The sequence below is a fragment of the Cnephaeus nilssonii genome (genome assembly GCF_951640355.1).
Source record: "Cnephaeus nilssonii genome assembly, chromosome: X".
Classification (NCBI taxonomy): Eukaryota; Metazoa; Chordata; class Mammalia; order Chiroptera; family Vespertilionidae; genus Cnephaeus; species Cnephaeus nilssonii.
Window position 1 is genome coordinate 120,208,900 of NC_137071.1, and position 22,493 is coordinate 120,231,392.

The 22,493-nt window shown below is 52.5% G+C and overlaps 1 protein-coding gene across 5 annotated transcripts in view; it reads left to right on the top strand.

Annotated features, from left to right (window-relative positions):
* Positions 1-22,493, top strand: part of ZNF185 (zinc finger protein 185 with LIM domain) — a 70,158-nt gene that overhangs the window by 12,043 nt on the left and 35,622 nt on the right. For all 5 annotated transcript variants that reach the window (XM_079764864.1, XM_079764865.1, XM_079764861.1 and 2 more), the window contains exons 2-13: positions 3,922-4,000; positions 4,195-4,318; positions 4,750-4,815; positions 7,286-7,324; positions 7,429-7,506; positions 8,123-8,212; positions 9,359-9,445; positions 10,456-10,539; positions 10,849-10,890; positions 12,280-12,363; positions 12,794-12,883; positions 18,766-18,852. In XM_079764864.1, coding sequence (XP_079620990.1) covers positions 3,967-4,000; positions 4,195-4,318; positions 4,750-4,815; positions 7,286-7,324; positions 7,429-7,506; positions 8,123-8,212; positions 9,359-9,445; positions 10,456-10,539; positions 10,849-10,890; positions 12,280-12,363; positions 12,794-12,883; positions 18,766-18,852 — 905 coding nt within the window. In that variant the 5' untranslated portion in view covers positions 3,922-3,966. The remainder of the gene's footprint in view (positions 1-3,921; positions 4,001-4,194; positions 4,319-4,749; positions 4,816-7,285; positions 7,325-7,428; positions 7,507-8,122; positions 8,213-9,358; positions 9,446-10,455; positions 10,540-10,848; positions 10,891-12,279; positions 12,364-12,793; positions 12,884-18,765; positions 18,853-22,493) is intronic.

Genomic DNA, 22,493 nt, shown 5'->3' on the forward strand with positions numbered 1-22,493 from the left:
TTCCCATGTGCATTTTTATGTAAATACTAGAAGCCTGATGCACAAAATTCATGCAGGGGGGTGGTCCCTCAGCCTGGCCTGCGCCCTCTCACAATTCAGGACCCCACGGGGGTTGTCCGACTGCCTGTTTAGGCCCAATTGGACATCCCTCTCACAATCCAGGATCCCTCCCTCCTAACCATCCACCTGCTCGCTCCTTACTGCTTGGTTTGCAGCTCCGTAGTGCTGGCATGGAGGCAGGAGAGGCTCCCATCACCACTGCTGCGCTCATCAGCCATGAACCCGGCTTCTGGCTGAGCAGCGCTCCAGCTGTGGGAGTGCACTGACCACCAGGGGCAGTTCCGGCATTGAGCATCTGCCCCCTGGTGGTCAGTGCACGTCATAGCAACTGGTCGTAATGGTCACTGAGCTTCTATTATATAGACTAGGGGCCCAGTGAACAAATTTGTGCACCTTGAAAGGAACTGTGGTCTGCGAGGTTACAGTGGGCACAGGGGTGGGTCTTGGCCCATCCTCCATGCCTCCACCCAGCCCCTCCTGTTGTGATCCCCTGGTTCCTTCTCTGCCGGCAGTCCCACTCTCGCTGCCACCACTCCCACATGCTGATGGCCCCAGCCCCACTCACACCCGCTGATGGCGCAGAGCCATTGGGGCTAGCGCCAGCAGCAGGTGCAAGCAGCAGGTGCAACCCCGCTCACACTGGCTCCAGCAGCAGGTGTGAGCGGGGTCGTCACCGCCAGCGGGTGCGAGAGGCGGCTCTGGTGCCAGCAGCGGGTGTGAATGGGCCCTCACTGGCAGTGGGTGCGAGAGGCAGCTGTTGGCCCAGATCGCCCCTCAGGAGCAGGGGGAGGTGGGGAAACCTGGAGGGGCTCTGGTGCCAGCAGCGGGTGTGAGTGGGGCTGGAGCTGGCAGGAGCAAAGAATTTTCAGTAACCACCAGAGGCTCACCCTGATGACAGCGACCGGCACCCCACCTTGGTCTGGTGCCCCACTCACCTGCCCCACCATCCCGCTGCGACTGACGCCCACAATGCTTTGCACACGCCCCCTGGTGGTCAGCACATGTCATAGCAACTGGTTGTTCGGTTGTTCCAGTTGGTCGGCTGTTCGGTCTATTTGCATATTATCCTTTTATTATATAGGATATTTTTAAGTCAATAGCACCATCCTACACATCTTGTTTTAAAAGCTGCCTTTCACATAATGATATATGAAAACCATACACACGAAGGCTTAAGTATCATATATGCCAATATCATTTGTAATGGCTGCATAGTGTGTGCTTGAATGATGGATCATTATATATTTTTAAATGACTTGGGAATTTAGATTATTGCCAAATGTTCACCATCACACTAAATGCTGGGATGACGCCCTCTTGTATACTTGGTTCACTTATGCAGTTGTCTCCTTAGGAGATATGACAGTGAGGGGAACTGCTGGATCAACAGGCTTGCCCTTTCTAAGGTTTTCAAAACATATGGAGATTTGTACTCCAAAAAGATGCCCCTATTGATCTGCCCACCCACAGTGTGTGAGAGCTGCCCAGGAAACACCCTCCTGAGTGGTCAGCTCCCCATTCTCCAAAGCTGCTCCTGTCTGCAGAGGATTTTCCCAGCTGCCTCTTAATTGGGTTGCTGCTCTGCTTTGCTCTCTAAGAGGGGAGGGGATGGTGGGTCTGAATGGAGACCTTTGCCTGGGAGTCCCCAATGGCCCCTCTGCTTCTGTCATTCTGCATGTGTGTGAGTCCCTCCTGATTTGGGACGTGTTTTATTTGGTTCTAATTATTCAGAAAATTTCTAGACAATGTGGCCAACAGGTTTATCAGGAGAAGATTGATGAGTTTCTGAAGAAACCTAAAGACTGAGTAGTAGGAGTTCCAGAGCTGAGGCCCATAGGGAGTGAGGGACTCGCTCAAGGTCTCACAGTCAGTCAGCAGCACCAGGAGACCAAGGAACCAAGATCTCAGGAGGCGATTCTGTGTGCCCTGCCCAGTTGGGTCACTTCATGGGTTGCTGGGATGAGACAGTTGGGTATGTGAGAATCACCTATGGTATGTGTTCTGCTCAGTAGAACTGTGACGTGGCTGCCTTGGTGCAGGGGCTGGGCACGCAGGGTGCCCATGCATGATGATGAGGTGCTGTTCCTGGCACACAGCAGGCTCAGGCCTCCTGGGCTGCTCATTTGGTGCAGTTTATGGGAAAGCCAGCTCTTGCTGACATGGCAAATTTGGTTTGTTCTTGGCCCCCTGCCCTGCCCATTTTAGTGTACCCCTGACCTCCATGGAAACATGTCCAGGCCTTGCCAGCTGGCAGCAGGGCCCAGCTGCTCAAGCCTAGCCCTGGAGGGGCCCAGAGGGTGGCAGACCCCTTAGAGGAAGACTGCTCTGCCTCAGGACTGTGTAGGCAGGGCCAGGGCTCCTGCTTCTCATCATGCCCGTTTGTCTGAACCTCCAATTCCTCTCTTGAGACCCAAGAGGCCAGCTGTGACAGGTCAGGGCTGTGACTAGATCCATGACGTGGGCTTTCCATCTCCCTGCAGCACCAGGCCTTCCATTTCCCTGCAGCACCAGGCCAGTCCCAACCTGGAGAACTGGTTTCCTCACCCCAGGCCCTCAGGCGACAAACAGCCTTCATGGGCAGTGAAGGCCTCAGAGGCCACCACAGCCCTTCACTGGCCACAGGAGGGCAACACCTGGCTGAGGTGCAGAGAGGAGACAAGGAGTGAGAGCAGGGTTAGAAGACAGAGAGAGGAAGAGAAAGCAGAGCATAGGACATCGCCTGCTTCCCAGACACAGCAGCAAGCCCTTACTAGATCTCCACCCTTGCCTGGTCACCAAGGGCCCTGGCAGTGGGGCCCTGGACTTTCCTCACTGGAGATAGAGCCAACTCCTGAACCACACAGGGCTGCACCCCCAGGCCATGTTTGTGCTGATTGAGGACCACCCACAGTCCCCTCTCCCAGGGAGGGCAGGTTGAGAGTTACTGCTCCTGTTCAACACCCTTTGATCTTGGCTGTGCCAGGGGGTGCCAGTCGCTTGCAAGACATTAATGCATTCTGTCCTCGCAGCAATCAGGAAGGGTAGACTTTTAAAAATTTTATAATATTTTTTAAAAAATATATTTTTTTATTGATTTCAGAGAGGAAGGGAGAGGGAAAGAGAGATAGAAACATCAATAATGATAGAGAATCATTGATTTGCTGCCTTCAGCATGACCCTTACTGGGGATGGAGCCCACAACCCAGGCATGTGCCCTGATCAGGAATCAAACTGTGACCTCCTGGTTCATAGGTTCACAACCACTGAGCAACACTGGCTGGGCAAGGGTAGACTTTTAAAACTCTCATTTTACAAATAAGAACACTGAGGCATCCCCAAGAGGTTAGCTGACCTGCCCAAGGTCTGTCAGGCAGCTAGTAAGTACTGAGAGATGGTCCAACTTCAAAACTGCTGCTGACCACAGCCCCCGCCCTTCCCCCAGTCTATCCTTCTGAGTCTACGGGTGTCGGCCTCCAGAGAGCCTGCCCTCTGTGTGGCACTGTGAAGGTTCCCTCGCTGCCACTCTCTCCCCCACACATTCTGGGGCCTGGATTCTGGCCATTAGAGCTCTAGGAGGGCTTGTACTGTTCCCTCATCAGCCATCTCTCAGACAGATCCTGGTAGTCTGTGCCTTGTTCCCCAGGTGAATGACCCTGGGAAGATATGTGGTTGTTCCACCTGGTGTTGGCAGATCCAGGAAGTGTTCGCTCTTGGGGACTGTGGATGCTCTTCAATGTACCTGCCACCCAGGACTCCACGAGTTTTTGCTTCCCAATGCCCAAAAGACAGGCTGGGTGGTCTTGGTGTGCCAGGAGGCACATGGTGACCTGCAAGCCATTATAAATGCATGAAGTGACAGCCATGTGCTTGCCTTTGCCCCAGGAGCCCTGTTGAATCAACTGAGAAGTGACTGGTAGAGCAGACACCATGAGCATCTCAGCTCTCGGAAGCAGCACCAAAGGTGAGGTCCAGATTCCCTCTTGTTGCAGTCCCGGGCACAGTATGTGGCTGCTTTTTCCCAGGCTGGCCCTGCCAGGGCCATGAGCACTGCCTGGGTAGCAGAGTGAGAGACGCATGTTGGGAGGGCTGAAAAGGAAGCCCAGGGTCCTGGGGCTGGGCTCCCCTTCTGAAGCTGTGTAACCTTGCCCCTGTCAGGGAAGCCTCTCTCAGCAGGCGAGGAGGAACGCAGTAACGTCCTCAGGCAGATGAAGGTGCGGACCACTCTGAAGGGGGACAAGAGCTGGATCACCAAGCAGGATGAATCAGAGGGCCACACCCTGTAAGTCCAGGAGGTCGTGAGGGCAAACAGCAATGGGTGGGGCTGGGGTTGTGATCCACAAGTCTTGTCCTGACCTGGAGATGCTGAGGGGCTTCCCCCATTCAGAGCTCAGCCAGGCAATGTGGCCATAGGTCAGCTGGGGAGGTTGGATCAGGGGAAAGCAATGCAGCTGAGGGAAAGACTCAATCAAAGTCACAGGGCAGGAAAGCCCTGGGTGCTGGGGTATACATGTGTGAGTGCCTGTGGAATGTGGAGGCAATCCAGGGAAGGAGAAGGTGAAATGGGAATGGTGGGCCAAGTTCTTGGGGTGCATGTACGGCACCTCCCTCAGCTGCCTTGGGGCCTAGCAGGCAGTCTCTAGTAGGGAGTCCATAGGGTGGATGACAGTTCAGGGCCTGGGAGCCACTCTTTTGGGAACTCTCTTTCCCCAGAGAACTGCCCTCTGGTCGGAGTCGTGCCACATCCTTTTCATCACCTGGGGAGGTCCCGAAGGCCAGGTAAGAAATGGTACCCAGATGGCTGGTGGGTGGGACCCATGCTGCAGTCCTCAGGAGACAGGGATGGAGCCTGAGCTGAGAAGGGACATTAGGGTCTGCAGCCTGACATTTGAAATCCACAAGAAGCATGAATTTTCCCGCTCTGCTCTCCCTTGGGAAAGGGAAAGGAGGAGTCACTGGGTCCAGTTTCCGGGCCTTGCTATATGGCCTTTGGGCCAGCTGCCTCCCCTTCTGGGCCTCCATGGTTCCACCTGCCAAGTGTGATCAAAACTTTGTCATTAAGAACCCCCTGCTGGGAGTGAGGTGCTTTAAGTCTGGGAGGTGCTTTAAGTCGCACATGACTCCTTCCCTAGGTAGCCCTGATTGCTGAGTGCACCTGGTAATTGGCATGCCAGGGGAGACTCACACATTTACAACAACTGTCTCCCACGTTCAGGATGACACATTTTGACAGTTGTCCAAAGGGAATAATCCCCTCTCTATTTCAAAGACTTTTGCAAAGAGGTATCCAGGGAGGCTCTGAAGCGTGAGAACATCTGCCCAGATCTACAGGAACTGCTCCTGACAAGTAAGGGGGTACGGAGCCAAAAATTCAGGCTTGATCCTTGCTCTAAACAGCTGGCAATTGGCAGTGAATACATTGCCAGGGCCTTTCTCAGGTGGTGGTAGAGACAGAAGCAGCAGCTGGAAGGAAGGGGTCCAAATTCACTGCTAGCCCCAGAGGCTGCCTTTGGTAACTGTGGCCTTGTCCGTCATCTCTCAATGACTTAGTGCCTGCTACCCACTGGGTCCTATGCTGAGCACAGAGGAGACAGCCCTCTCCTCAGGGAACTGACATCCTAGCAGGGACCACAGGTACAACCCAAGTAGAGAGATGAACATACAATGGTGAGGTTGGCAAGGACCTGCGGACAGTTCAAAGATAGTCTACTCATTGGGGAAGCTTGTTTACTTTGGAGGTACAGTTCTCATCATGGGCTTTAGTTTGGGGGTGCATCTGGAAAGCACATCCTGGGGTACTGTGACTCAGGGCCCAGAGCAAGGGAGCCCAGAAGTCTACATAAACCTGGGCTCTCATTCTTTCTCAGGGGGGTCCAGGGCCAGCAAGGGGCCATGGCCTAGCCTCCCCAGCACACAGGTATTTCAACCATAAATGCTCATTGTGGCTAGAAGGGGTGCAAGTGACCTTTCTTTCTCTGGTCCCTCCCTAAGTGATCCTGGATCTTGGTCACCTCCAGGAGGCTGTCCTCAGTCAAGTACAGTGTCTGTTGAGATGGAGAGCACTTGGGCTTTGTGCTGCCCTGCCTGCCTGCTTGCACAAAGTCCCCTTAGACCCAATCCTGCTGCTCAGTCCCAAGCTCCTCTGTTCATGGACAGAGTCCTTATCTCCTGTCCTCACTGTCAGCCTTTGGCTCCCACCTCCAACCCCCTGAGATCTGAGTGCCCTCGGTTGTTCCCAATTAGAAAGTGCTCAGCACATGGAGCTTAATGCTTTCCAGCCACTGACTTAGCCTTCACCATGCCCTCAGGTCCCCAAATTCCATAAAGACGTGTGTTGTGGGTGTCCCAGGGGCTGGAGGAGGGCAAGCCCCAGAGGAGGGCAAGGGACAATCAACTGGCCTTGGCTGACTCATGCCTAGGCTCTGCCCCTTAGGCCCTCATGAACTTTCCTAGAAAAGGCAGGGTGGTGGGGGAGATGTGGAGTGGAGTGTAGGTCAGGAGCCATGGCTTCTGCCTGCCATGTCCTCAGCCCCACCCTCTGGCCACGGAGTGTACAGCCTGAGCTGGGTGAGCTTCGAAAATAGAGGGTGGTTGCCCGGCCGGCATGGCTCAGTGGTTGAGCATCGACCTATGAACCAGGAGGTCATGGTTCAATTCCCAGTCAGGGCACATGCCCGGGTTGCGGACTCGATCCCCAGTGGGGGGTGTGAAGGAGGCAGCCAATCAATGATTCTCTCTCATCATTGATGTTTCTATTTCTCTCTCCCTCTCCGTTCCTCTCTGAAATCAATAAAAATATTTTTTTAAAAAAAGAAAGAAAGAAAACAGAGGGTTGGAGGGCTGTTAGCAATCCCAGAAAAGCTCTCACTCAGGAGATAGCTGGGGTCTGGTAAGCCAAGGAGAAGCCAGAATTTTAAGGGAACACCTCTGCAGCAAATGCCCAGCCAGGGACACCTACCTTCCAGGCACTTACTGTGAGTCAGGACCATGCTGGGCTAGGCCTGGAACAATCAGCCACAGGTACTTTTCTTGGGGAGCATGAGAGATACAGGCAGAGCAGAGCAGGGACCAGGCTAGAGGTGCATAGTGGCTGGCTTTCTTGGGAAGCTCCTGGCCACCCCTGCTCCTGTTGTTCTGACTGCACTGGGATACTTACCAGCCAATCCAACTTGCTGTCCTTGGGGACAGGAAAAATTAGGGCCTTCCAGCAGGGCATCAATTCACTTCATGCCTTCTTTTTCCTTGGCAGGTCTTCAAGCACAAGGGCTTCCACTGGCTATATCATCCGGTAGGTGATGGCAGGACCCTGCCCACCTCCCCACACCCACCTGCACTGCCCCCTGGCTTCTCCCTGGATGCTTAATGGGCTTCTTCTTCTGGGCTCTCTTTTAGGGGCGTGTTCACCAAGCCCATCGACAGCTCATCCCAGCCCCAGCAGCACTTTCCTAAGGCCAACGGAGCTCCAAAAAGGTGTGTCCATGGGGTGCTGGCCAGCCTGCCAGTGAGGAGTTGTGAGGGCCTGGGCCAGGCTCATGGCAGAGAGAGTACTCTGCCTGTCACTGAGGGGGTGAGAGGTGGCAGCTCTGTCCTTGTGTAGGGTAAGGCCTTGGAGAGCAACACAGGAGCGACCAGAGGAGATGGGTTGGGGGGTGGTGCAGTTGCACCTGAGATACTGGAAGCCCCCAGGTGAGTGCATGGCCCGTTTGGGCCCTCTGGTCTCTTGGAATCCCTGGGCCACTAATAGTGACCTTGACCTTGAGCCAGTCCTGATTTTCAGGGAGCTTTGACCAAAGTGAGCTGTCTGTTTTCAGCCACCTTCCCAGCAGGCTGAGATGGCACCTTGCTGTCAGGCTGAACTCACACTCCATCAGAAAGGCAGGATCAAGGGAATTGGGTTGCTCTTGGCAGGAGGGATTCCCTGCTCAGGGTGCTGCAAAGGTTCTAGGTAAATGGCAGGACTTGGAGCATAGAAGAAAGGCCACCAGCGTTCTCTCATCCACCCCCCATGTGCCTGCTAGGCTGTGTGGGCAAATCTGGAGGCAAGAGGGGCCTGGGGTGGGCACATGAAAACTCCTTGCTTCTGCAGCATGGCCAGTCTGGTGAGAGCAGCTCCCTCTGGGTCTCTCCGCCCCTCCTCCTCTGGCTACAAGATGACCACTGAGGACTACAAGAAGCTGTGAGTATACAATCGCAGACCCAGCTCAGTTCCCTCCTCCAAGGGATAGGCCCAAGGGATGAGCCCAAATACTGGCCCTCTGAGGGCAGTGGGCTGCTTGCCTCTGAGCACACAGTCTAAGAGTGCTAGTCCTGCTGGCCTGACTTCCCTGCCAGTTGATGCTATGACCTGGAGCCCACCAGAGGGTGACAAGTCCCAGAAAGTTGGATGTCTGTGCACACTGCACTTCTGATTTGAGGCAAAGCAGGATCTGTAGGAAGTTTGTAGAAGGGGGTGGTGGGTCTGGGGAAAGGGTAACATGGCCCTAGGACTGCTTCTGGCTGACTGTGTTTCCTGGACATGCCTCTATACTCTGGGCTGGGCTTTCAGCCTGGGCTGGGCCAGGCAGGGCCAGGCTGGGCTAGGGCCTGATTATCCTAAGCATGCTTCTGGCCATGGCAGTCTATCAGTTATGGGCATTTTGTGCTTAAATCTGAGCTGCTTTTGAATATAAATCTTTGGGGTTCCCTCTAGGGTTCCACTTATGGCCCATACCGAAGGCCCTCTCCTGTGTGCCCAGGGATGGGGGCTCTGGACTGAATTGTAGGCTGTGCCCATGGATCCCAACCCCGCCCACCCCCTACCCCCAGTCTTTATATTGTTTGTTCCTTGTCATCATAGTCCAGTGACATGGAGCAGCTAGGGCAGTGGTCGGCAAACTCATTAGTCAACAGAGCCAAATATCAACAGTACAACGATTGAAATTTATTTGGAGAGCCAAATTTTTTAAACTTAAACATCTTCTAACGCCACTTCTTCAAAATAGACTCGCCCAGGCCGTGGTATTTTGTGGAAGAGCCACACTCAAGGGGCCAAAGAGCCACATGTGGCTCGCGAGCCGCAGTTTGCCGACCACGGAGCTAGGGTATCTTTCTGGAGAAGGGGTGAGGCTTGAACTGGGTCTTAGAGGACAGTTAGGGTTGGAACAGGGAGAGGAGGGCTGGCTCTCAAGGAGGAAGAGTGGCATGAGCAAAAGCCCAGAGGCAGTTGTTGGAAGTCAGGAAGCCAAGCTGCTGAGAGTGGCAGCCTATGACAGGGTGCAGGGGTGGAGGAAGGAGGAGCCATAACTGCTAGCATCCTCAACCCCTCCCACTCCCCGTCCTCCAGGGCACCCTACAACATCAGGCGCAGCTCAGCCTCGGGGGCAGATGAAGAGGAGGATGTGCCCTTCTCTTCTGATGAGCAGAAGCGGAGGTAACAGTACCCGCTGGGCATCCCATGGGCAGGGCTGGGCCCAAGTCTGCACAGTCTGGTGAAATAGGAATTGTGCCAGTTGGGGTGATGAAATGCACAACACTTAGGACACCGTTGCTGGCCTGTGGGCTGAAGGTGGCTGCTAGCAACAGGTGTCATCCCTTGAGTCCCAGAATCATCCAAGTAGCTGGGCCAGCTCAGGGGAACCTCTTATGAACATTTTATGAGGCAGCACCTAGATTACAAGTGATGGGGGAAAGCCCCATCTGTGGACAGAGGGTAGAAAGGATGTGCTTCAGGACTTTATATCAGTTTGTTTACAAAGGGTTCTGAGCAAATTAGACCAAAGTAGGCAGCAAAGGAGACCTTCAGAAGAGCCCTCTATGTATGTGCTGTGTGTGTAGAGTCAGGATAGGGCCTGCATGCCTGGGACACAGGGCCAGGCTCCAGAGGTTCCAATGTCCCTCACCCCAAAGTGAGGCTGGGTGCTTGGGCAGTTGCTAGGACCCAAGGAAATAAAGCTCCCCAGATTCAATCTACCTCCCTCCCAATCCCAATGTGTTCTATCCCCTCTGTGGCTCAGGAAAAAGAGCAAAGCCCCTTCTGAGGGCCTGGCAGCTGGGCAATCATAAGGGCAGAGTTCACAGTGGCAGGGGTCCCTAGCCTGGAAGGTACTGGGGAAGAGCCAGGCCACCTGGCATCGACTGTCCACTCTGCCACCAGCTAAATGTGTGATCTTGGGCAAGCCACTGCAACTCCCCATACCTCAGTTTCCTCATCCGTAAATCATGGGTGATACTAGTACCCAACTTCCTGGGGTGTAAGGAATGATCCAATGTGGATTGGTAGCATTCATTGCTTGATAAACAAGGGTTTCCCTTCCCTTGGTCTATACTTTCCACTGAGTGGTCCTCAGAGCAGGTGCTAAGCTGGTTTTGATCCCTTGCCTTGCTGTGGTGGTCCAAGCCATCCTGAGTACCTGTCTACCAGATGCCCCCTTGCCACTGCAGGTCAGAAGCTGCAAGTAGTGTGGTGAGGAAGACAGCTCCCCGGGAGCGCTCCTATGTCCTGTCAGCGGCCAAGAAGAGTACAGGGTGAGTTGCACAGCAAGAGACACAACTCAGCCACCATCCAGCTCCATGCTTTAGAACAGTTTCTGTCCCTTCAGGGCTTCGCTATTCCTCTGCCTAGTGAAGGGTGGGATGAGTGGGCCCTCTTAGCTGGACCTTCTGAGATTCTCAGATGTACTTTCTGGAAAACTGAGGGATCTGGCTGCTTCCATTAGGACAGACAAGGTGCTAGGAATGGGAGAGAAGCCCAGGACACTGGGGCAGAGTGGTCATGATGTCACCTGTCTACTCCAGGATTCCGCCCAACACATTACCTTTCTATCTCCTTTCCAGAAGCCCTGTTCAAGAATTGCAGGCCCCATTCATTGCGAAGAGGTAAGTGTAAGCAAGGGAAGCCTTAGAGGTCTGTCGCTGGCCATGGAGGAGGCTTCCTTTTAGCAACAGTGTAGTGTGGGGAGAGGGTCATTGGATACAGCGAGGCCACTGTCCCTGAGCAGGGGTTGTTGTAACGGGCTGGTGGCTTCTGTCTGGAGGCCAGGTGAGCACCTGAATGGCTGTGGTGGCACATATGGCCCTGGCATCCAGTTCTGTGTGGCTGGACACTCCCATTTGCCAGTAGCTAATAGGGCTGGGCCTCTGACCCATAGTATTTCAAGGGCCTCTGGGGTTTTGAAGCATAAGTAGCTATGGGAGTACATAGGATTTGTTCGCTGGTCCTCCAATCTGACCAGGGACAGGCTGGACAATGCCCACACAGGAGCCATCACAGGGAAGGAGTCCAGAGGCTTGTTATTGGGAATCCCTACCTGGTTGGTCAGGCCTTTGGGAGTGACCATAACATTGGAGATAGGCCCTAAAGGGTGAAGAAGGTTTAACAAGGAATGATCAGGATACTCCAGCTGAGTGAGGGAGGGGTGTCACCATTAGGTGAAAAGGACATCTTCTGAGAGAGGAGAATATTTGGGGAGGCCAAGGAAGAAACTTCTGGAAAGTTGAATTTTAGGGATATTCTATTGGGTAGACACGGAAGACCTTCATAATAAGCTGAGGACTAAAAAAATAAAAACAAAGAGAAGCCAGCACACCAAGTGTTCCAGGTAGAAGCCCAGAGGTGGAAACATTTTGCTATATTGGAAGACCAGAAAGGCTGATGGGAATGCAGCCAGCCAAGAGTGATGTGCTCTTGACGGCTGTATTAGGTTCCTGGGGCTGCTGTAACAAAGTACCACAAGCTGTGTGGCATAAACACCAGAAATGTATTGTTTCCTAGTTTTGGAGGCTAGAAGCTCAAGATGAAGTTGTTAGCAAGGTTGATTCCTTCTGGAGGCTCTGAGGGAGAAACTGTCCCAGGCCTCTTTGCTTCTGAAGCTACAAGCAACACTTGGTGCATCCTTGGTTTGTGGATGCATCACTCCAGTCTCTGCCTCCATCTTCACTTGACTTTTGTGTGTCTGTATGCAAATTCACCTCTTCTAATAAGGACACCAACTATTGGATTTAGGGAGCACTCTACTCCAGCATGACCTAATCTAACCATGATTACATCTGCAAAGAGCCTATTTCCAAATGATGCCACATTCACAGGTTCCAAGCAGACGAATTTTGGAGGGACACTATTCCACATAGTATGCTGTTCTTATCCCAAGGTGGAGTCGCTGAGCCCCCAGCTTGAGCCACCTTATGGCCATTGACTCCACTGAAAGAAAGCATGTCCTTCAGGTGCAGCTGAGCAGGTGGTGCATCTGTTTCTCTTCTTGCCCAAAGGGTGGAGGTGGTGGAGGAGGACGGGCCTTCTGAGAAGAGGCAGGACCCACCTGCTCTGACAAGATCTCCTCCTGGCTCCAGCAGGTAATCAATCAGTCACCCATCTCTGCCTGGGGCTGGTGGCTGCCAGGCCTGCCTGCCACTCAGTCACTGTGGAACCTCTGCCAGATCACCTCCATGCCGAGCTTCAGAGTCAGTGTCCTCACGTGCCCAGTGACAGGATGGGGCACGGAGATCAGTGAGGGCCTATCTGGCTAGATGTCCTAGGGCTGAAAGAAGCAAAACAGCCTGGCCTCCAGGAAGAGAGCACTGAACTCTTGTCTGTTTAGTGGTTATCTGTGTCACGGGGTTGGAGCGGGTCCGCCACCGGGGCGCCAACCCTGCCATTCTCAGGTTTGTTCCCGGCTCTCCTAAAAGTTGGCCAAGTTCAACCTGCCAACCCTGTCCTCCCGCTCCTGCTGGGGAAGGAGGCTCCACAGTCCCCAGCACCGCTCACAGATGCCTTTTTTGCCAGTGCGGATGGAGGCCGAGCCAAAGTGTCTCGGGCAATTTGGATTGAGCGCATGCCAAGTCTGCCAAGCCCTGCCGGGAGCCTGGAGCCCAGGTGGGTGTTGTAAGCTGGCTCTGGCCTGTAAGCTGGTCAGATGGGAGGATCTGGCAGTGGGGTGACAAGGCAGGAGCAGGCCGAGCATTGGTGATCTCACTCTAGGCAGGGCCCTGATTTGCCCTGATTTCTGAGCCCTGAGTGTCCAAGCAGATAATGGTTCTCTCTTGTCTGCGGACGAAGAGCATTCAATACCTCCTTGTACTTTGTGCTAAATCCTGCGAAGTCCGGTCGAGAGCGCCCTATTGTTGCTGCTGTTTAAAGCATCTGCCTGGATTGGCAGCTCTGCCCAAATCCAGGTCTGCTAAAAGTTGTGCCTCTGTGGCACCCCTGGAAGACCCTGAGGCCAGAGGGGCAGAGCACCTATCCCTACAGGTCACTTTTGGGGACTCCAGGGACTATTCCAGCTCTCATAATGCCACTTCAAGCCCCACTCCCCTCCCCAACTCAAGCCCCTCAACCCTTTGTTTGTGTCCACAGTCCTCAGGGTCATCTCCTCAGTGCCAGGAGAAAGACAGATCACCTGCCACAGCACTGGTGGTGGAGAGCAATGCTGCAGACCTTCTCTGCTGGGCTGGGGCTGGGAGGGGAGGGGAGGAGGTGGCCACAGGGACTTCTCTGCCAGAAAGCCTCTTCTCTTCATTCAGTCCCTCTTTTGATCGTCCCTGTTTGTCTGAACTTTTGTCCATAGGAACTGTTGAACAAGTGGAAATATTTGGGAATTCTTCAGAAAGTAGCAATCAATAATGGAACTTGGTGACTGATAGGATACGGGAGCTGTCTTAGGTTGCTAGAGCTGCTGTAACCAAGTCCCACAAACTGGGCAAATCAAATAACTATATTGTCTCCCAATTCTGGAGGTGGGGAGTCTGAGATCCAGGTGTTGACAGGGTTGGCTCCTTCTGAGGGCTTTCTCCTTGGCTTTTATTTTTATTTATCTTTATTTATATTTTTGTTATTTCTCACCCAAGGATATTTTCCCATTGATTTTTAGAGAGAGAGGGAGGGACAGACGGACGGAGGGAAAGAGAGAGAACGAGAGAGAGAGAGAGAGAGAGAGAGAGAGAGAGATTGACGTGAGATAAACAAATCCATTGGTTGCCTCCCACATGCACCCTGATCAGGGCCTGGGATCAAGCCTGCAACTGAACTATGTGCCTTTGACCAGAATCAAAACTGGGACCCTTTGGTCTGTGGGCTGGCCAACACTCTATCCACTGAGCCAAACCAGCTAGGGCTGTCTTCTCACTGTATCCTCACATAGTCATCCCTCTGTGCATGTCTGTGTCCTGATCTCCTCTTATTATAAGGACACCAGACAGGTTGGATTACAGCCCACCTCAATGACCTTATTTTACCTTAATCACCTCTTAAAAGATCCTATCTCCAAATACAGGCACATTCTGAGGTCCTGGGGATTAGGACTTCAACATACAAATTTAGAAGGGGACACAATTCAGCCCAAAGCAGTGCATAGCTCTGATTTTCCTTATTTCTATCTTTTTCAAAAAAGCAATGAATGGTTTTATATGCTTTTAAAAACAGAACAGAGGAGGAGAATTCAGTTGTACTATATTATAGATTTGAAAGATATTTTGACATTTATTCCAGAAAATTCCTTTAGATGTCCAATATCCATTACCTGGCTGTCATAGCAAGGTAGCTGCCATAACAAAGTACCCCAGCTGGTGGCTCAAACAACAGAAGTGTATTGTCTCCCAGTTCTGGAGGTGGGCTATCTCAGATAAAACTTGCCTGTAAAGCCCCAGGAGACAGAACTAGAACCAAATTATGGAATGTTCCAGACACCAGAGGTATCTCAAGACAAGTCAGCCTCCTCCTGGAAGGATGACTGGTCAGGCAGGCGTGATGGTTCTCATGGTGCTGCTTTCCTCAGATTCTGCCATCATCAAATATCTAGTCCCTACCAGGCAGCATCCAGGTGAGCTGCTGGCCAGTCCTAGACAGCCTTCCTCTCTGACCTGACCCAGTCAGGCCCTGAACTGGCCCAGGCAGCCATCATCAGTCTCTCAAGCCCAGCTCCTATCTGCCTGGCTATTCCCTTCAAGAATCCTAGCCCCCTATCTGGCCAGTGTGGCTCAGTGGTTGAGCATTGACCCATGAACCAAGAGGTCACCGATTCAATTCCCGTTCAGGGCTTGTGCCTGGGTTGCAGCCTCAATCCCCAGTAGGGGATGTGCAGAAGGCAGCCGATCAATGATTCTCTCTCATCATTGATGTTTCTCTCTCTCTCTTTCTCTCCCTTCCTCTCTCTGAAATCAATAAAAAAACCCACATATTTTTAAAAAAAGAATGAAAACGAAAAGAATCCAAGTCCCATGGGGAACAGGGACTCACCATACCCTGGGTCCTGCAGCACCTCAGAAGAAGCTGGTGTATGGCAGAGTGGGGCAGAAGAATATCACAGCCTTGTTCGCAGGCATGGTCCTCTTGAGGCCTCCCCCCTCACAAGCCTAACCCTGTTCTGTCCCCTTTGGCTCAAGTCTGAAGGTCAGCTCCTCATCTCATGCATCAGGCCAACCAGGAGGAGTGCCCCTATCTTAGGTGTCAAACCCTTTCCTGACTTCAAGGAGGTCTGAAAGTTTGGGATGGGAATTGCCACACAAGGATGCCCACAGGCTGTGTCCTCAGGGCTCTCCGGCTGTCTCTTTCCTTCCATTGGAATTCCAATCTTGCTCCAGACCCCAGACCTGCCTGGATGTCCCAAAGGCCCCTCAGCTCCAGTGTCTACATCCACCTCCCCAGCACACACACTGCTCACACATTGAAGGGGCCCTCCCTCCATGCACCTCGGGCCTAGTTTCTTGGGTTAATCGAGTTTTTCTTGCTGTCGGATAATTCCTGCCCACATTATAAACTGAGCTCATTTGGATACCTTCTCCCAGAGACACTGACTGGCCTGAGGGCTGCCAGGCCTGGCTGCTGCCCTGTTATAGCACACTGTTCAAGCTTCCTTGGCATTATGCCTCACCTAACCAGGGCAGAGCCTGCAGTCTGTGCCCCAGCATGCTGCCTGGTAGAGTAGCTGGGAAGCAGTGAGTAAGAGCACAGCCTCCAGTATAAGGCAAAACCCTGGCATTGCCCCTTCCTAGCTGTGTGACCTTGAGTGACTTTACCTCTCTGTGCCTCAGCTTCTTCATGTGTAAAATAGGAAGCTGTGAAAGCTACCCCCCCCCCCTCCCCAATGCTGTCCCAAGTACTAAATAGGATAAAGCTTGTAAAGTCCTTTGTGTAGTGCCTGGGTGCTGGTATTGTCAGAGGCTCCCACTAGAGACTTGCTAATTTGCAAGGCCCTTCTTCAAATAACGAAAGATGCTAATATCGCCACCTACTGGCCCCTGAGGAAAATGAGACTGTGGGCTCTGGAGAAGGAGGTACAGGTATCCCAGGGTTTTCCAAAGTTTGCCTTCTGCCACTTTGCTTTGCAAAATAGCTAAAAGACCTACATTAGTATCTGTTTCGCTAACCAAAAGAAATCTGAAGAGGATTTTTGCTTTTATGAAGAAAAAAAAAGGCAAAAAGAAAAAATAGCATTCAGCTCATTGCCTCTTCCCTTTACACCATTTCGGCTTCTGAAAGATTTTACAGGAACACTGTATTTTCAGATAGCTGGCGAAACCTGTACTCCCTCCTTCCTTCCCTACCCCTCTCCCTCTTTTAGCTGATGAGTTGCACATTCTTTGGCACAGGCCACTGTCAGTCGTGTTCCCATGGGCAGCTGGGGCTGCACTGGATGAGTGTTCCTGACCTTCAGCAACTCTTAGCCTAACTGAGAACTTCAGATTGGACTAGAGCCATCTGTGGTTGAGTGTCTGAGGAGGTGGCGGGGCTTGTCTAGCGTTGCAGGCGAGGAGAGGTTGGAAGGCTCTTGTATGAATTTGCTCCAGCTGCCATGACAAGGTGTCAGAAAGTGAGTGGATTGAACAACAGAGATTTATCCTCACATTTCGAGAGACTAGAAAATCCCAATACAAGGTGTGGGCAGGTCTGTATGCTCCCTCCAGAGGCGCTGGGGGAGAATTGTTCTAGAATATTCTCTTAGGGTGTTGTCAGCAATCCTTGGTGCTTCCTAGCATACAGGTGCATCACTCCAATCTCTGCCTCTGCCTTTACGTGGCCATCTTTCCTTTGTGTTCTTGTGTCTAAATGTCCCCTTTTTATAAAGACACCAGTCATATTGAGTTAGGACCCACCATATTGGAGCATGAATTTATCTTAACTAATTACATCTGCAATGACCCATTTCCAAACTGGGTCACAGATACCAAGGGTTCGGACTTCAATACATCTCTTGGGGGCACGCAATGCAACCCATAACAGCCCCTCTAGAAGGGCTCCCATTTGACCTAGGTCTTTAAAAAGCAATTGCTCAGGGGGATGACGAAGGAAAAAGGTGTTGAGGGAGAGATGCCAGCTTGGGCAGGCTGCGGCAACACTTTCTTTCTATTCCCTCTCTGGCATAACAAGAAATACCAGTGAGAAAGTATTTTTTACTTGCCTGTGATATTCCCAAGTGGAACGTGTCCCTGCTCCCTGGCACCATGTGCCTTAGATGGGGCAAAGTAGGGCAGCGGTCAGGGTCTTTATGTTGTCATCATCATTGTCATGGGAGGAGATAGACAGATCAGAGCTGTCTTCTCCTGGGCCCCTCCTGGTTTTTACGCGGGGAGAGGCCCTGTCCTTGGCAGCCCTGCCATTTCACTCTGGTCATCTCCATTGTCCCCAGGAAGGACAGAGATGAACAACCCACTGACCCTGAGCTGGCCCTCCATGAACTCTCAGTCTAGGTTGGAGCCAGATGTCAGGGTCAACACCCAGGGTCACCCTCTTCCCTGACCCCTCAGATCCCTCATCCTCCTGGAGACCCTGGAGTGGCCTCTCTAAAGTGGCAGTCTGATCATGTCAAACCTCTCACTCCCCTCATTTCCTTTGCTGCACCATATGTGACCTCAGAATTTAAGGTATTTGCCAGCCTCCACCTCCCTCTTCCACATCTCCCTCCTGCTGGACTGGGGGCTTCATCAGGGCAGGCATGGGGCTCACCCCCATCTGTACCCCAGTGTCCAGGGGCAACCAAAGGAAGAAATGGATGTGAATAGGTGTGATTTGGGGTGAAGGGTACCCCCACAAAGGCAGGGAGTTCTAGGTTCTCTCCAGCCCTGGCCATCACTATGGCCTGAGGCTGCTGGGTGTCAGGCCCTGCAATGGGCCCCCAAAAATACATTGGACTTGAAGGGATGTGTGCCTTTGGTTGCCCCTGGCTCTGAGCACAGGAACCCTCAAAGGGGACCAGTGGGCACTGAGAATGTTAGATCCTCTGTGGATTCACAGGCCTGGTCACTTCCCTTCATCTCTCAGTCTCCACTATCCCTCCCCAACTGGCTCTCACTTTAAATTTGGCTTGTAGGTTTCCTGGGCATCTTATTAATCATCAGTCCACATTAGCTCATGAACTCAGAATTCCTACTGGCCTCACAAACAGCCTCTTTGGACACTCTAGTCAGGCCATAGGCCGGATTCATTGTGGCAGCTACAGATGGGGTGTTGAGACTGGGTGCTTCTATTTCCACCCAAATGGCCCCTCTCTGTGCCTGAAGGGGGTTGGACTTGAGGGTGGAAGACTGGTGAAGGGGTCCTTCACTTCCCTTCCTCTGGGGCCTGGATATCAGTGGACCAAGCTCAGTTGCAGCACCAAGAAGATTCAAGGCAAAACAGGAGCCAAGGGGTGGGGGTTGGCAATGGGTCTGGGTGTCCAACTGCACTAGCCAGGAGGCTGCTGAGGGAGAACGCCCTTGGATGCCCAGAACAGATGGGGAGACTTTTCTTACCAGCAACTCTATGGCTCTCTCCTTTGGCTACAGTGCAAGAGGTGAGGAAATTGTCCGTCTGCAGATCATGACACCCGGGGCAGGACTCCGCCTGGTGGCCCCAGACCTGGAAGGAATGAGGTACGGGGACCCTGCTGTTGTCCGGGCTCCTTCCACACCATTTTAGAGATGGGGCCAGAAGAACCAGCAGGCAAATGATGAGGCCTGGAGTCTGGTTGGTGGGAGACATGGTCGACCTGGGTTCTCTGCCCCCATCTCATTCTTTTACTCCACAACTATTGAGGAGCAAGCACTTTGTCTGTGGGAGGCCAGGCTCCGCTCTGGGGACCCAGCAGAGTCCCAGCAGAACCCCTGGACGAAGGTGCTGACTGTTTGCCTGGTGGGGGAAGCAGATGTAGACATGAACCAGCTGTGGTGTCTCTGCCCTGGTGAGCCCTGAACACGAGACAGGCCAGGTATGCTTGGTGGGGACACGGGGTCTGCAAAGTGCCATGAGATCACTGGAGCAGTTGAACTGCCTGTGTGAGTGGAGCCGCCGGGAATGGGGTGGAGTTCCTGGCTCAGCTTTGACAGCCCATGATGCCACCATGTCCAGTGCTGGGGAGGACGAGGGACAGGGGCCACAACCAGAAGAGAGCCCAGCCCCTGCCCTGGGGGAGTGGGCAAATGGACAGTTAACAGGCAGGCAGGATTTCAGGGGTTGGGGACTGGGCAAGAGGAGATCTGATCAGGCCTCTCTTCAGCGCTCTCTCTCTTCTCTCTCTCTCTCTCTCTCTCTCTCTCTCTCTCTCTCTCTCTCTCCTCTTACTCATTTAGCTATTTACCCAACTAGTGATTATTGAGCTCATGCTGAACATCTGACCCAATGCCAGGGCCTGAGAGGCAGCCATGATGCTTAAGAGAGGGACCCTGCCTTATAAAGCCTGGAGTTTGGGGAGGGAAGCCAGAGTGTGTGCCCAAGATAATCCCTGAGGCACTGTGAGCTCTGGGCAGGGGCCTCTCACCAGCATGGGTATGGGGGTGGTTAGAGAAGGCTTCCAGGAGGAAGTGACATCAAAGATGAGTCCTGATGAATCTCTAGGTCCCTTTACTCTCCTCCTCTACAGCTCTGCCCCAGTCAGTAACTGAGTCCTGTCCATTCTATTTTTAAAAAATATGTATTTGTATTGATTTCAGAGAGGAAGAGTTAGGGAGACAGGGATAGAAACATCACTGATGAGAGAGAGAGTCATTCATTGGCTGCCTCCTGCACACCCCCCACCAGGGATCAAGCCCACAACCCAGGCATATACCATGACTAGGAATGAAACCATGACCTCCTGGTTCATAGGTGGACGCTCAACCACTGAGCCATGCCAGCGGAGCCTGTACATTCTATTTTAGAAATATTCCTGTCCTTGCTGCCCTCCCCTGGGTGCAGGCCACCATCACTCACCCAGCTATCTGTAACCGTCTTTTAGGGCCTTGTTTTCAGATCCTCCTCCACATCTCTAACTAAGCAACATTCCTAAAGGCAGAAATAGTCATGCCAGCCCATTGGGGAAAACCGTACAATGGGTTCCCCATTTAGGCTCTGCAGCCTGAATTCGATACCTTGCCTGACCTTCCCTTCACCCTCTTCCCAAGCTCCCCTCATAGTCTCCCTCCCTGGGCCATCCACTTCAGTCTCCCAGGCCTCCATGTGTCCCCGCACTATTCCTCTTTGCAGACTGTAGGCTCTGACTGGGATGCCCTTTCTCCTCTGCATTCTTCAGTCCCATCTTAGATGCCCTCCCCACTCGGGGAACCTCACTCCTAGAATTTCTTTCTGAGGCAGTGTCTAAGAGGGGCTTTCCCCACTGAGCTCTCACAGTGCTGCGTTCATACCTCCACCAGAGAATCATCCACAGAGTTGTCCTCTCATGGATCAGTTTTCCCCAAGAACCCTGAGTACCTGGAGGGCAGCAACTTCATTTTCTTTGAGCCCCAGCACAGGGCATGGTCCAGGACAGGAATGCAGACCTGTTTGTTACTGGAATGATGGAGAATCACCCACTGTGACAATGTCTTTAATAAGGCAACTCTGGAAGCTACTTCATTGGTTTTTCGAAGGTGACCAGTCTCTGAGAAACAGGAGCAAAGTGACCCCTAGAAATGCAGGAGGGAGCCAGGCTGCCTCCAAAGAATCCATAAGGCCTCTGACACCTGGTCTGGGAGTGGCCAAGCTACAACAGCCCATTAAGAGCTCCTCTCCCACTTTCCAGCAGGAGAATCAAGTTAGAAAAAGGAAAGCTAGAATTCTCCAAGCCCTGCCTTGCCCCAAGTAGGTACAGTCACTATGTCCACTTTACAGATCAGGAAACAGATCCTGAAGGGTCACCACACAGTGAAGGACACCCACCCAGGCTACCTGACTCCCAGCCTGCACCTTTTGATCCACAACTCACTACATTAGTGAGAACCAAGGGGAAGGGTGATATAAATGCTTAGTATTTTTTGAATGAGATTATTTGTAGGCATCCAAATGCATATTACTAGGAGGAATTTGAGGGTTTGTGGCTGAGGTTCTGGAGAGAAGTTAGGGCTCAAGATATTTCCATATTATATGCAGACAGATGAGAGTTACTATAATGGGGCTCAATGTTGATGTCTACATGGGTTACAATATCAAAGGAATCCAGGAGAGAGGGGCTGGCAAGATGAGCACAGACCATAGTGTGGAGGAGGCAGCTGCCTGGTCATCCCTCCTGAGGGCAGCAGCTGGGGGACAGTAGTCAGGTCTGGCCGGGTTCAGTGTTAGCTTCTGGAGGTCCAGTGGGTGTATGGGTTAGGAGCACAGAGGACAGGTGGGAACAAGCAAAGAGAGGCAGTTGATGCTATGGGAGCAGAGGAGGTGGCCAAGGAGGTGAACAGTGGGAACACCAATGTTTAAGGGTCCAAAAAGAAAAAGGAAAAGGAGACTTGGAAGGTGTGGCAAAAGAGATAAAATGTCACAGAATCATGATGGATGGACAGAGGAGAGAAAGTGAAAATGTCCCACTGGGTCAGTAGTCCTGAATGGAGTATCTCTATTGGGTGTGACACCATGGGGCTCCCCGATGACCTCAGAGAGAACAGAAGGAGGTTGAATTAGAAGGTTAGGATTAGTCTTACACCACAGATGATTATAATCTAGGACTCTGAAGTCATACTGCTTGGGTTCAATTCCCGGCTCTTCCCCTTGTTACCTGTGGAACTTGGGATAATTCACCCAGGCTCTCTGTGCCTCATTTTGCTCATTTGGAAAGTGGACATGGATAATAACAGTGCCTCTCTCCTGGGGTAAATGTGGAGAATTAATGCATGCAGAGCCATGGTCTAGCCCTCAATAAAAAGTAGTTATTAGTAACTAGAGGCCTGGTGCGTGAAATTTGTGCACTTGGGGGGGTCCCTCAGCCTGGCCTGTGCCCTCTCACAGTCCAGGAGCCCTGGGGAGATGTCCGACTGATGGCTTAGTGGGCCTAAGCTGTCAGCCGGACATCCTTAGCATTGCCACTGAGGTGGGAGAGGCTCCCACCACTGCCGCTATGCTCACCAACCATGAGCCCGGCTTCTGGCTGAGTGGCGCTCCCCCTGTGGGAGCACACTGACCACCAGGGGGCAGCGCCTGCGTTGAGTGTCTGCCCCCTGGTGGTGAGCGCGCATCATAGTGACTGGTCATTCCACCATTCGGTCATTTGCATATTAGCCTTTTATTATGTAGGATACGCTGTAGATGAGGCCCCCTAGAACCATAAGAAATG